This window comes from Nipponia nippon, unplaced genomic scaffold (genome assembly GCF_047370975.1).
Source record: "Nipponia nippon isolate SJK-2023a ecotype South Korea unplaced genomic scaffold, ASM4737097v1 scaffold_5, whole genome shotgun sequence".
Taxonomy (NCBI): domain Eukaryota; kingdom Metazoa; phylum Chordata; class Aves; order Pelecaniformes; family Threskiornithidae; genus Nipponia; species Nipponia nippon.
This window is the reverse complement of record NW_028262369.1, coordinates 84,482,958-84,498,181: the sequence shown is the minus strand read 5'-3', so window position 1 is coordinate 84,498,181 and position 15,224 is coordinate 84,482,958. Positions and strand designations below refer to the sequence as shown.

The following is a 15,224-nucleotide window of genomic DNA, read 5'->3' as shown; positions in this document are numbered from 1 at the left end:
AAGGAAGGATGGTTCCCCCAGACCTGTTTCTTTGCTTTATTTTTTCACAAGCAGACTGCACTCTTCTGCATAACAAGTCTGCCAACTCAAACTCACCTCTCGAGCACCTCTCCCTTTCTCCAATTATCCCTCAACTCCCATTAATCTGCCCTTCTAGATAATCAGAGTAATGCTCTTTAAGCATATAACTATGACGGGACAAAGCCACTCTCTGGCTGCAAGCTGTGTTAAGGGCACGGTGACCCTGCAGGTAATGTAATTGGGAATATTACGCTCTGGAGCCTCCAAATAGTCCATTTATGGAGTCATCTCCCCAGAACAGGACACGAGCACTGCAGAAAGGGCACTTTCGCTGAAAGAGTTTCCTGGCGTACCCAAGGATACCTGGCTGGATGGCAACTTACTGCAGTCCTGATTCAAAGTGTTCCTTCCCCTCCCCCAACCACCCTGGGCATCTTCTAATTTAAAAGCGACTTTGGATGAATCATTTATCCCTCTGTGGAAGAAAATCATCTTGAGAAATGCTCACAGCATCATTTTCCCCTCCTTCCCTGTTAAGTTGTTCAGATCATTGGCATCCATACTCTACCGCAGTTGTCAAAGTCGATACATTGGGATACTGAAGGAGAAGCCACTCAGACTCTTTTCTGAACATTAACCCCTCCCTGGTAGCACTCACCTTTGAGTAGGAACTGAAAAAGAAGCTTTGGCACCCATTGCAGGAGAAACCACGCTGGTGCAACATGAACCAGCAGAAAAGGAAAGCTGCTGTTAGCACCCATCAAATACCATGAAATTAAATTAAGGTCGCAGGGAACTGCAACATCGTTTTGCTTTCTCTTTTGTCCTAGAAAAAGACTCAGTTAGATTTCATTAATCTGTGCAGCCGTAGCCTCACTCCTCATTCCCCCTTACGTGCAGTAAGTCACAGTCAGCTTACCATGCGCATGAACAGGCTGGGAGCGGGGGGAGCTTTTTCACCCATGCCTGCCAGCCTCAGCTCCGAGATTTACTGTGAATTCAGCCAGGAGTCTGGCAATCAAGGGTAAAGGCAAAGTTTTTTCATTTGGCAGTAACAACTGATTTTTGCTGCCACTTACGTTAAAATCAAAACGAAACAAATGAAATGGGGGTGATGGGAGAGCCTTACCTGTTAAGACAGGGTACTAACATTAAGGATGTGGTTACTTATATACAGATAAAAATCCCTCAAGTGACTTTCAGAAGTGACCAAGATGTAGCACAAACTTCTTTGTAACTGCTCTCACAACAACAAAAAGGCCAGTACAAGTGGGAGGCTGGCCAACACCACAGCAACAACAAGCCAGCAGTGGAAATAGGTGAATATTAGTTGTTTGCTCTAGACTGAAATCTGACTAGAGCAAAGATATAGTTTAAAAATCTGTATTCGTTGTTGCAAGAGAAAATTAATGCACCTTCTATATTTCTAATATCAGCCTTTAGAAGGACTGCTTTCCACAAGAAAACAGCCATACTGGCAGTTTAGGAAAATGCACAGTACACCTCCAGGATGCCAGAGCTATTTTCCTCAAGGCAATTCTACAGTATGCCTACAAAAACACACAAATAAATCCTCAGTTCTCTGAATGTTTTGCAAGCATTATCTCTCACCACCTTTGCAAGAAAGGTTCTCTTGCGTATGTAACCACGGGCTCAAACCAACTATCTCCTCTCCCACAGAGGGCACTTAGAAGAGGGACAAGTCTTGAGCTGGTGAACTGGCTGGGGCCCCCCGATGTCCATATAGCACTCATCCAAATCCTGACGTTCCAGGATTTTTTATATGAAGATTTCAGCCCCTTGACTGTTTTCAACATTGTAGGTTGTTTCTCCCTCCCCCTCCACCCAGTTTTTGCAGTTTAGCTTCTAGCATCAAGTTTAAATTAAGCCACAATACAGCAGGAGTGGTGCTGTGACAGACAGTATAGAAAAGCAATTTCTCTTCTCACTGACATGACATCACAGTTTGCAGTCTCTGCAGTCACATTGTGCTACACTCACATACTTGCATGCAGTTCAATGTCTGTCTACCCCTAGGCCATCCAAGCACCTTCAAAACCAGGTTCCTTTCAAAGGCTCCTGCTGCATTAGCTGATTCAGTCTTGTTATGTTACGCCTGTATCTCTCTCTCTTTTACAGGGCAGGCATAATGCAAAATTACCTGAAGAAAATAGGTACAACCTGTGTAATAAGCTTGTACCCTACCAAAAATTCTAGGGTTGGTTCTTGGCTATAACCAACAGCATGCAAGAAACTGAAACAAGAATTATTTCTTGCTTTTTTCTTCCTCAGATATATCTGTGTTCCCACCCCCTCAACCACCCCCAAACATTCAACTGATACGTCTTCCCTCCAGGTCTAACTCACTGTGTTATTAAATGGACTTTTTTTTCCCCCTTCTATAAATGCATGAGCTTGCCTTGCTTTATGGAAGTTTATTGGGAAAACATATTGCTTTTTATTTGTGTTTTCCTTTGCTTGACAGATTTTAGCAGTTAGAAAGAAAGCATAGGTATCTCCCTCTCCTAGCCCTTACTCTTCAGCCCCCTACTTATCTTTAGGAAGAACATGGAAATGTCCTGCTTTTTCACCACCCAAGCTTCTGATAATAAAAACAAACCCTGGCAAACGTCAAAACTTTCTATTTTTTCCTCATCTACTTTATATTCTTCAGTTGGGGGTTTCAGACCATCAGAACATAAAGGAAGAGAATGTAAAATTAAGAAGTCAGGTGCTAGCTATAGGTCTAGTCAAGCTGAGCTGGGAAAGAGGCCAGTGCCCCCACTCAGGCACCACCCCCCTGCCCCGTGGTCCTGCTGATTCATACTTCCATCAGGTCAAACTTGGGCTTACTTCCACTCTACCTTTACCTCGGGGCAGATCCTCTCTTCAGCACCCTGGATTGCCAGTCTTTCCCCTGTCCCCGTGCTTGTTGCTGCCCCCCCTAATCCCCCCATCCAGAACTTACTATCAAATGCATCTATTTATGAGGGCAGGCTTGAAAGAAAAACAGGTAAAGCAGCACAATCAGAGAGATGGTAATGGGGCAGCAGCATGCAGAAAGGAGGAGAAAAGAAGCAGCTGGAGATGACGTATCTCAGTGGTAGATGTGGTTTAAGAGTGATGTGAAACTGCTGCCCCAGTGGGAGTAGCTGAGTCAGTTCAAACTGTTGGTCTGAAAAGACAAGATTTTATCTAGAGGTGAGAGCATGGAAACTCGCACAAAGTGCTCCAGCAGCAGGTGCGTAGAGCAGGAAACAGGGCGGCAGGATAACCATTTGGAAGTGGCGACTTCTTCCAACAGACCAAACCCAGAGCCAGAAGCAGGTACCTACCTCGAGAAGTATGGGAGGTTAAGAATCTTAAGAGCTTAAGCCAGGGTTTTCAGACTTCAAATGCTTCAACCTTGACACCTTAAGCAGGTGGCCTGATACCAGAAGTGCTGAAAACTCACAGCTTCACCAGAAGACACATAAGCTCTATTAGGGTCATCTTGACCATTCAGCCTTGGTTTGTTGAGTGTGGGGTGCACAAGCTGCCCATGCCTATCACTCTACCACATAACTGCCCAAGAGACAGGCCACTGAACACACAGCTGTTAGGCATACAACCACATACGGCCAAAGTGGTGTGGTTGCACAAGAACACCCAATTCATAACTTCCTTGGCATTTTTTTTCCCCCACTTGGCTTGCTCTTATTCAAAGCAGTCAGGTAAAAACCACTGAGTTCTCCAGAGTTCCTGCTTTTCAGCAAACCAGAGACTGGGGAGAATATGTATCTACCAATACCCTGAAAATAAAGAAGCAGGAAATGTCAAACAGTCTCCAAGAAAGCAGGTAAATTTCCACCCTACCTTCTGTCTGCCCCAGCCTTAAGCAGATACCAAATCAGAGACAAAAAAAGTGGGCACAACTGCGGAGCTGGATAGTAGCTACATCGTAGCTGTATAGTTAATAAGGCCAAATGGCATCACTTAGTTCAGCTGGCATCAATGTGACATTCCAGGCAACAGGACTTTAGCAACACCAATGTCTATTACTTGGGCAGGCATTTAACATAGCTTAATTAAACCCTATCTATAGCCAACAGTAACACTAGTAAGAGGAATAGGTAGCATAAATAGTACTGTTTGCACAAATCCCCCTTCTCAAGTCCTCTGCCTCCTCCTCTGCAATACTCATTTTAAATGCTGATACATTTGCAAGAAGTATTTTTATTTTTATGCAGGCCCTAATGCAAAAATGAAGCAACCAAATCGGGGCAAAACATAAAAGGCATTTGGGGCCATGCCTGAGCTGGAGAAAGAGATAAAGGAGCAGGTGTTAGCTAGGAGGGACAGGGGCAGAGGAGCTCTTATAAGGGAGAATGATGTGAGAGAGGGACTCCAGAAGGGACAGGCTGGATGCCGAGCCCTTAAGAGGCTAGGAAAGCTTCTGTACGGGTTCACAACCACCTTGCTGAACAACGATGGGACTTTCTCAAATGCAGGACAGATCTGGAATACATAACATGCATGATGGGGCAAAGGGAAAAGACACGGACACTTGGATCAGCTGTTGGGACTCCCTGAGCCAGAGGGCGATAGCTGCAACGGATCAGACATGGGGGAAAGATTTAGGAACGGTGCCCTCCACAGCCAGGTTGGCTTGCAGAGTGTGGCTTGTCCCATCAAAGTGGGAATATACGGAGCAACACAGATGATCAGCTCTTGTTGGTTCTTCCTAAGAGGCTTTTGAACAGCTCTTCTTCCTTTCCACCTGAAAGGACTGCTTCTACTTCAGAAGAGCTGAAGGATGAGTAACAGCAAATTTGAGAACTGGGCTTGATGGGCCAAGTTTTCCTGCTGTGAATGGGTATAAGCCCACCAGCTTCTTTGCCAGAGTACTTGCTGAGAATCTGGGCCACATTGTCTTTGGAGAGGAGCAGTACCACAATGCTCTCCCAAAAGAGCCTCCTCAAAAATTAAGGCCTCAACTGGATACTTGGGACGGACAGCTTAGAACACATTCCAGCTGAAACCACCCCAGCTCCAAGTTGATCACCTTCATCCAGCAAGGCAACACAGCTCTTTTCACCTACGATACCCACAGCCTCACCGTAAGGGCATCCAGCCCTGATAACACACACTTCCTCCCTGAATTACTTATGTTTGCCAAGGGTCAGGGAATAAGGAGAGCAAAAGCCTCCAGCTTGGCAAAAAGTTCTAGTCTAGCAACTGACCCTGATACCCATTCACAGACAAGACCCAGACCATCAGCGACTGGATGTAGCATACCACTACGGGGCTCTACGATCGACTGATCACATCACACCTGACTTGCTCTGACCCCCCACCACCACATCACAGTCGGTCTCCAAACCCTCCCCTCCCAGCCCTGCACATACAGCTGTTCTTCCTCTCCAAAGAGAGCCAATCTCTTTTTCCAGTTTCTTCAGCTTATGTATTTTCATAAAAATTTTGCTGTTCAAAAATAGCCCTGCACCCTTGCCTACAAAACCATCCTTACCAAACGTCTGCAAAAATATCTGAAAATCCTTTTAAGTCTTCTGGAATACAGAATTTAACTGAAACAAACCAGAAGTATCTTAATTAGCTGAGACTGTCCAATATTTACATTGGAATTGTTTCAGGATAGGGAATGGCCTTTTTTGGTAATACGTAATACAATCACACTGCAGATACTAACAAATAATGATAATGTTTCCCTTATCATGCATGCAGACAGTATCAGACTGGGCACATTCTTTCAATGGCTCAAGTTTATTAACACACAGCTAGGCTTGGCCTTTTGCAACAGCTGTTCAGTCTGAACAGACAGAAAACAGAAAAATCCCTAGTATTCTCCTACTGTAGAAGTCGGTTCAATACACAGAATAATAGTCATTTCACTCCTCCGTTGAGGAATCTATACCTCAAGGAGCATTTCAATGCAGAACCCAAGTATATTTCTCCATCTGAACGAATCTAAACTTTTCCTGAGCACTGTTTCTCTCATGGAACTTGCCATCCCTCTCACCAGAATTTTTCCAAAATATATTTTCAAAGCAACCTTTGAAATATTCTGTCCTCTGCCACAATAACTCAATCCCCTTTTTGGTCTCTTGTGTCAGAATCAACATTTGGACCAGAGGGGTCACGTTCCACCCACAGACAGAAGGGGAAGAAAGCATCTCCCCAAGAGACCGCTCAATTGCCTGGAAACTCAAAATCAATGAGCTGAACATTCAAATTCCAGGAAAGGAATTCCCTGCATTTAAATATACTGTTTTTTCCCCCCTCAAGTTTTGCGCTTTTTTCCCCCACCACAATGCCTGAGGAAGTAGGAACGGAAATAAGGTTGGTCCTTCCACACTCAGAATCCCAGAGCTGGTAGGATCAAAAGACTTACTATTACTTAGAGGAATGGGTAACATTACCTACAATAGTACCAGAGAGCTACAGGACCAGCATTTCTGTTATGGAAAAAGATGCAGAGATCTACATTTTCTTCAAATGTCAGTCTTTACACCTTATTCAGTATATGTTCACATCTGTCACTGGCACCATTCCAAATAAATTAAATGGGAGACGATTGCTTATTCACTCTGCAAATAACCAACTCAGAGCTGAGTTTGAAGGTAAGTCATGCATTATTGTTTCTGGCCTGATAAAGTGTGCAATCAAACCAAATAGCATGAAGTGAAAAAAAAAAAAATAAAAAATAAAAAAAAAAAAGCATAAACACTTCTAGCTGTGTTTCCAAACACTGTAGTTACTGTATGATTGAAGTTCCCTTTCCGTCCCTGCTGGCAAACAGCATTGCAGTTCTGTCTAACACAGTTTCAAAGCAGAGTGTTAGCAAAATGTTTGTACTTCAGCTATATCAACCTCTAGTCTCCCTCCTGAAAACGCAACTTTGAAAAGAACTGAGAAACTAGCGTGGCTCTCAAAGCAAGCTTAATAAAAAAGTTCTAAACCTACTTAAAATACACAAACCAAACATGATCAATGAAGAATTATCAAAAAATAAATTATTTCAGAACAGGTTACCAGCTTTCTGAATCTGCATGTCAGATCCTTGCAGAGAGGCCAGTACTTCAGACTTTGATATCTGCGTATCATCAAGAGATTAAAAGCGGCCTGTGGTTTCCACAGAGGGATTAGTTGTTGTTAAGTACTGCTTTCTTCCTTATTGGTAAGGTTTGCACTCTCTATCCTGCCTGGCAGCCTATATTAAGGACAAACTGCCACCGAGACTTCTCCTTTCTTCTAAAGAAAGAGACAAAAAGAAAGGCGACACTGTCTGGCTTTTATGGTTCTCCTAATTGCACCCCTCTGGAAATGCTGACTTTCAAAAACTTTAACCTGCCAGCCACAGGTCTGAGCAAAGTTTACTCCAGCACGGCTTAAACAGTAGAAAAATCTATGTTATACATGTGTGCTTGCAGAGGTCTGAGCAAACACAGTACCTATTCCTCATTTCATAAAGCTGCTTCATAGTGATTCTGAGAGACCTCTGTCTAAATCTGTGTAATGCCCCAAGCTCTGGCTTCCAAGTCTTCCTCAAAATATAACTAGCATCCAAACCCCTCCTGAATGCGAGCTCCCAACATAATCAAGTAGGAAATTAGAAGCAGGAGGGGACGGGGCCAAAAAAATTCATTAACTAATTCAGGTTGGACAGTTTCTATTCCCATTTACCAAGGGTAAGTGGTCTTCAGACCACAGAACTACAAATCTAAAGAGAGGTACTTGCTGACTAGCAGCGAAGAAGCAAAACTATGCAAGCAAGTCGGCATAATAAAAACGTAACCTAAACCAAAAAAAAAAATCATGAATCCTATTTTCTGTTAATAACTATATTTGCAATTTTTCTCTAGAATGAGGGACGGGACCTACCCTGCAGTACTTGCCAGCTTTGTGAAGATCAAGCAGCCTCAAAGGCTAGCAAAGCCAGGAGATGTTCCAAGGGAAACCTGAACTGTCTGAGGTCCATCAGTCACTTGCATGCACCTGCTGAAAAAACACCTGCCAAGATTTATTCATCCCTTGCACCACTGCCAACAGTTCAGGCGATTCTGCAGAGGTTCCTCACTCCTGTTCTGACAGTATTAAATAGTCAACTAATACCATATTTAAAACTGATTTTAACTAGCAAGACAATGTAATCAACACCTTCCTGTGAGAGATGCCCCCTTTTAGCTCAGCAGTATGAATGTCAGAATGGTACGGGTTCACTGGCACTCATGCATTCAATATCGCAGCTGTTAGAGAAAAGCAAATACACAGCCCCTCAAGGGAAGGCTAAAACACAGGTTGATGTCAAAACGGACCTTGATGCCCTATTCTACCTGCCAGCAGCGCCGAGAGGAAGCTTTATTCATATTTTAGTATTTGTTTCCATCTCATTGCTCTGAGGTGGAGAATGCAGTCTCCTGGTCAACATTAATAGTGTCTCATCCCACAGCAGAAGCAGCCGGTCTGCACACCCTGGCTTTGCCAGCCCACTTAGGGAGCCCTGCATGCTGAGCTGTGGCCAGTTGAAGAAAACACAGCTACAAGTCTGTTCTGCTTGGGCAAATCGAACCTATCTTCATGATAACATCAAGTTGCCATTACAGCACTTCTGGGAAGAGTCTGATCCCTGCATGTACAGGTAGACATGCAGGACTGTAAGGTGATCCTTACAAAGTTGCAGAACTCGCACAGTGGGCAGCTCAGGTGTCTGGTCTCCAGCACAACAGTGGAAAAAAATAGCCACTCTAATACCTGTTAACCTAAGCTACCCTCTTGTCACTCCAAAATTTCTAAAACCAGAACTTTATGACGCATTTTGTCCCAAGCAACAGGGCCTTGTGTCTCTGTCCAAAGAGTCAGAAACAAAGGAAAACTTGCATTATTCCCAAAGACTCCAGTCTAGCTAGATGTTGACCACCTCAGGCTGCACACAGCTTTCCTGAATGGCTTGGCTAGCCGCGTCATTTGCTAGTCACGTGCCAAGAGCATTTGTGATGTTGCAAAAGACATTTGTGCCTGGAAACAAAACCTTCACCATCAGCATGCACAATGGAGGGAGAGGACAGACAGGTTCGACGGCACCCCCCAACAGATGAGTTCTGTAACACTGACTCTTATGCTCCCTAGAGCCTCACCAAAAATCTTCATTGAAAAGCGATCTTACGGATCCTACTTTATTGTCCTGATCTCAAAAGAACTGCACTGAAGAGGACTGGCTGTAAGACTCAAACTTACAGGGAAGATAAAGTGACCAGGAGCAGGTTGGGGCCTTTTCCAATCAGAATATTCATCCATCCATGAGATTCTGCTTCTTAAAAGAAATCTGTTGCCAACACCCAGACAGAGGGGCACCTTCAGCAGGGCGCTGTAAGTGCCCTGCCAATCAAACCATTCCATGGGCAAGGAAACATGTGGAGCCTGGTTTCCTATTTCACCTCCTCCCTGCCCCATGCATATTATGTGATACCCAGTAATATCATCTGAGCTCATACTGGAATCATCCGTACGTTAGGGGCATTAATTCAGATCTCCCTCCCTCTTGCCTGTTTTCCAGCAACCTTTGAGACTCCACCCGTCACCTAAGCCCTCCCTTCTCAAGAAAGCAAGCTAAAAGATATGAAGTAAGAAGCCCGTTCCTTGTCTTCTGAGGAGTTCTCCAGGGGAAAAAAAAAAAAGGAACTTTCATGCTGGATCAGCAAGAAAACACTTGTAGCTCTTCAGGCTTTTTGTACTTCACTGGCACAACAAGGCAGATTGCATAGGTAGGATGGTTTAGCAGCAAAGGCAAGCAAAAACCATAGAAGCTTTGAAGAGACAGAAGGATGCTGAAGGAAAACCAATAAGGAACTTCCCTCCTCCCAAGTAGATAGATGTGATACTTTCTCCTCAATAAAAGAACTTTCTGCATCCACCATTTTTTATATAAAGCCTCCCTCCCCATCTGCAGAGGTTCTACAGATCAGGCAGCCTCTGATAGCTGAATCCTGAAGACGGCTGTATTTAAATTTGGTTTAAGGTTCTTGGGTGCTGCTCATTGGTATAGACTCCCACCTGCTTCAACAGGGCTGAGATTTCCTTCTAGGTGTTCTCACCTGCCATGCTGCACCTATTGGGGCACGTCTTATCAGGGCAAACTCAAAATGCAAGCCATGCCTTCCGCAAACCCTGTCCCACCCAATTCACAACCTCCTCATGTCCAGCAAGAGATTACAAGGGGAAAGAAACAAAGCCTAAGATTCTGGGAAAGGAAAAGATCCTTTCTGGACACAGCCTGTGCTGCTACAATTGTTACACGAGACAAATTAATTGGAAAAACCATTGGGACATCAGGCCACAGTGGCCTGCCAAAAGCAGTCCTCCACCTTCCTTTTTAGGGCCAGTGTCCTTGGTTATTTCATCTTGCTGGGCTGCAAATTCTTTAGCAAAGCCTTTGGTTTACTGGCATATAAATCTTTTTTTTGCACTGTAGCTGGCAGGGATAAGCATCAGCAAGCCTGGCTACCAACAGCTATGGTCACACTAGTCCTGCGAGACCAGGAATTCAGCCCAGCCTCCCTGGACTGCGCAGCCAGAGGAGAGCAGAACTTTGCTCTGACAGAAGGTTTAATCAGGGAAACTTTGCAAACATAGATGTGGGTAAACATTGGCGGGATAAAGGAAGTAAGCCAAGAACAGAAAGCAGAAGTGACATCTCATGGCAACACAGCAAGTCAGTGGCAGAGTCTACAACCTACATGATACCCCCCAACGCAAGGAAGTTTGGATGACCAAATAAACTTTGACAGGTCCTGGAACAAAGCCTTCCCCTTTGGTTAGGGACAGACTGGGAGAAAAGGGGATGCCTTGGTTTGTTGGTACATCAAAGTAAAAACATGAAAAAATATGACAGCCTATTGATGTCACAGAACACAGACTCCTCATTTTGCCCAGCTTTGTAATGAAAAGAGAGCAAGAGACAGCCACTCCTATAGGACAGGAACTTCCCATGCTCAGTTGAAGTCTAGAAAGGGAAAAGTAAGTTCACCCCTTTCTACTCTCCACACAAAAAAAGCTCCCGAGGAAAAACCTCTCTTTCCAATGTCAGCTTTACAATTCATCTCCTCAGACATGCCTATTAATCTGCATGCAATTTAAATTGTCAGTCGGTGCCCGCACAGCCAATACCATCTTTCCACCCTGAATCTCTGCCTAACCTGCTGGAGGAAAGTAAAGAGCTTGATCCTGCGATGAGGACCCTCACTGCCAGCCAAGTAACAAAACCCCAATCCATTCGCTCGCTGAACTCAGCCCCCTCCTGGAACCTCACAGAGGAGTTACCCTCACACCAGGATTGCATCAAGTCACCAAGATGCTGTTTTAATTTGTTCAAAGCAGAAATGTTTGTGCATGTGCAGACTGACACATCCAGAAACAGGACACTCTTCGAGCAAAATAAGAACTGTGGAAACTGGGGAGATTTTTTAAAATTTCAAAAGTATAAAATAAAAATTGATCACATAGCAGAAACATAAATTTTAACCAAGATGATGGATTACAGACATAAAGAAAAAAAAACTTCAAATCCTTACTGGCAAAGTTTAAAAGAGCTTGTAAACACTAGGCTTTCTCCAAGACACCATGACGTTGGAGGCATTACAATTTTACTCCATTTTAAGAAGTTTAGAATTATGAAAGGTTCAGCGCTCAATGTCTTGGTCTGAAAAATCCTTCAGCTAACTACAGGATGAACAAAGTGCAACTTCCAGCCTAAATCTCCTAATTATTAGTTGCAAAGGACGATATATGAGTTATGCAACCGTTGTATGAGTCCTTTCTGCTAGATGGGTTCCTCTGGACAGAGGCATCAACGTATTTGATACATTTCACTGGACAATGGGCAAATTATTGCCAAGTACTGTACTTGAGGCTACCTTTGAAGAGAGAGAGAGAGGTTAAAAGGGTGCACAGCCCCTTTGCAAACAGCATAGTCAACCATTCTGCCCCATATTTCCTGCGGAATTGAAAAAGTGTCTTCCAAAAATAGCCAATGGTTTTGCTGAAAGCCTCAAAACAAACAGTACTTCTGAACGAATATCTTACATACTTTACATAATAGCCATCTCAGAAGGGAAAAAAGGATGTGTACAGTGTTTCAGTGCGAATTCTGCATTGAACAAAAAGACATCATTCTTTGCTTAACACAAGGCTTAAATTCACCATGAAGGAAATTGCTGAAGTCAAAGCCTCAGGGCTCAAGTTAGGAGGGAGATACCACTCTGAAGAATTTTTATCCTAGATTCAAATCGAAAGAAGATACGTAAAAGGAACACTGTCAGCTTGTTTAAGCCTCAAATTATACTAGCCTCAAAAAGGAAAGTTGAACCCAAAACAGCATCCCTTCACCAAAATCTAATACATTTTTAAGTGCTTGGTCTGTTGCGTACCCAGATCTATCTCTGCACATTTCTGCTTACCTCTTTTTTTTTTTTTATTTATTTTTTAAACACTTGGTCCTTATCTCCAGACACGTGGTTTACTCTTCCTGCGAAATATAATAACACGTATCACAGTTTAAAACAAAATACCACAAGACTAACACCAGTATAGTGCCATAACCACTGGTGCCTTCCTCTTCATTTCGTGTTCAGCTGTAACTTTCCTCACAAGCTGAAAGGTCACATTCACATTTACCTCAGTGAATGTCTGTCCCTTAGAGACAAGGATAAAACACCTAACACTCCACAAAAGAGCAGCTGTTAGAGATGAAGGTGTAGCTGTAGCAGTATGCAGGGGCTAGTCAGACGATGAGGCAAGCAATGCCATTTTCTTCTTTTTTGAGAGCCCAGAGAGCAAAGTTGTTTTGTTTGCATTAGGGTAACAACAGCCGAATGGCCTAGAACTTGCGTTAACTTATTAAGCAAGTGCTTTGGGTTTTGTTTTCCTTTTCTCCTTAGAGGGAAAAGGAGCCGTGCTTTTTCCTGTGTAGAATGACAAACAACTGATTTCAGATCATGCAAATTACCTGCAATACACAGCTAAACTCTCAGTTATTATTGTTGTTGTTCCCACGTCCCCAGTCACCACAAGGGAATAAGCAAGGAAGTGAACTGGATCTCCAGTTGCGAGGAATTTCTGGAAAACCCTCTCCCTAGGAAAAGAACCTGTGTGTGTTCAGATAAGAAGCTGGGGAAGGGCCTGGCAGGCCACACTTGGCTCCAAGCTGCACCAATAAATACAATAACTTCATCAGCAGGCCAGGAGCTCAGCCTTTACCACCTACCTTAAGACTAACTAAAAATACGGTTGCCATCTGGTGGCTAACACAGAATGAATTTAGCATCTATGATGAGTTCAGGGTAGACCAGATACCAGGAGACAGATTCCCTGCCCTGTCCTGTCCCCTCCTGGAACCACGGTAAGGGGAAAAACCACAGATGTGGCCACGCTCACTCTTGTGTACAGAACAAAGCCAGGACCTTGTTGCTGCAGCCAGTTCCATATTGGATCTGCTATTTACTTGGGGTTTTTTCCAAGCAGTCAGGCAAGTTCAAATCACGCTCCCAGTCTCAATAAATGACCTTAAACCAGTGGAAGCAGCATGTGCAAAATTAGGCCCAACAGGTTTGGGTTGCCATTCTGACCCAGCAGCATTCTGTAACAGTGCTGGCGATTGGTACAAGGCTCAGGCCACCACTGCATCCAATCCCAGACCTCCTAGATTAAATCTAGCTGCTAAAGATAACTCCCAGGGAACAAGAGAGCAGCGGGCAGATCTCTTCACCCTCCCTCCCTCGAAGATGCACCAGTCCTTATTCAGTCAATGTCATCTCACAGCAAATCACTGAAAACCAAGATGAGCGTGCCTGAAATAAAAGCAGCTGATCAATGTCCCTGCATAAAACGTCTGATAATCCCTACACAGAGCAGGCATCTGGCATCAGATGCAGCATGCCAGAGAGAGGAACATGAAAAGTATCCATTGCATATTCCTGGCACAGGGGTGGGTGGAGAGCAGTGAAAGGGCTCCCGGGATTCGGAAAACACCCCTCCTCACCAGACATCGGCACAATCTTCAAAGACAGTACGGTTTTTGCCTTACCACCATTCCAAAGTCTGGAGCTCAAGGTCAATAAAACAAGTAGCAAATATCATGCTATGCTGTTAGAAGATAAGGAAGCAAATGCCCATCTCCTTTTCCTCACCGTCTTTGAGGTTACATATTTAGCGCTATCGCAAAATACAGTTCTGCTCTTGAAATTGCCGCATCAAGCACAACCTAAATACCGTAGAACGAAGGTCTCCTCCTGCTGAAACAATAAGCATCTACATATTTAAAACAAACGTGCGGCGCTCTGTCCTCCCTCCCCTCTCCCAGCTGAATCCGATGCCATGTTTCTGCTTATCCTGAGCCTGCGGACGGATGGTAAAACCTCACAGCTCACAACTGCGAAATTTTGCATTCGCAGGATGCAAAGGGGCCCTAAATCCGCAGGCAGAGAAGGCAGCTGCCAGCCCCCCGGAGAGGCGGGGGGGGGGGGGGCAGAGGCGCCGCTGCAGCCGCATCTCTGCTTTGGGGAGGGGTGGCATCCCCGGTACCCGCATCGGTACCCGCATCGCCCCCCGCATCCCGGGGAGGAGGCGGCGGCCCCCTCTCTCCTCTACCTTCTCCTGCGCCCGCGTCAGCTTCTTTTGGACGTTGCTGGCGATTTTCCCAGCGGTGACCCCCTTGCTGCCCAGCTCGGCCATCTTGCCTCCTCTTTTTAACGGGCGGCTGCGAACCACGGGCCGGCAGGAAGGGGGGGAAAACCCGGTGGGCAGGCGATGGCCCCGGCCGCCGCCGCCACCGCCTCCCGCCCGCCCGCCCGCCGCCTTTTAAAGGGACAGTGCGCTCCGCGCCACCTTAAAGGGGCCGCGCCTCGCCCCGGGAGGTGGCAGCAGCAGCAGCACAGCTGGGTATCGTGTCTGCCACGCTGCTGCTGGCAGGGGGGAGAAGAAGCGGGGGAAGGTGTTTGCCAGCTTTTCCCACCCCGCCTGCCTCCTCTGGGCCAGGCTGCGGCGGGGAACCCGCCGCAGCCTGGCCCAGAGGAGGCAGGCGGGGTGGGAAAAGCTGGGAAGCATCGCAAGGAGGGAGGGAGAGACGCTGAGAGACCCCCCCACACCGGAGCAGTGAGCCACTAATACTTAAAAACAGCCAAGTGAGGAACATTACTTAGAGATTCTGGCTA

At 45.2% G+C, this 15,224-nt stretch overlaps 1 protein-coding gene across 10 annotated transcripts in view; it reads right to left on the bottom strand.

The window, feature by feature from the left end:
- BIN1 (bridging integrator 1) overlaps positions 1-14,843 on the bottom strand; it is a 100,514-nt gene extending 85,671 nt beyond the window's left edge. For all 10 annotated transcript variants that reach the window (XM_087731990.1, XM_087731983.1, XM_087731984.1 and 7 more), the window contains exon 1: positions 14,662-14,843. In XM_087731990.1, the coding sequence (XP_087588116.1) occupies positions 14,662-14,745 (84 nt within the window). In that variant the 5' untranslated portion in view covers positions 14,746-14,843. The remainder of the gene's footprint in view (positions 1-14,661) is intronic.
- Between the last annotated feature and the right edge of the window lie 381 nt (positions 14,844-15,224).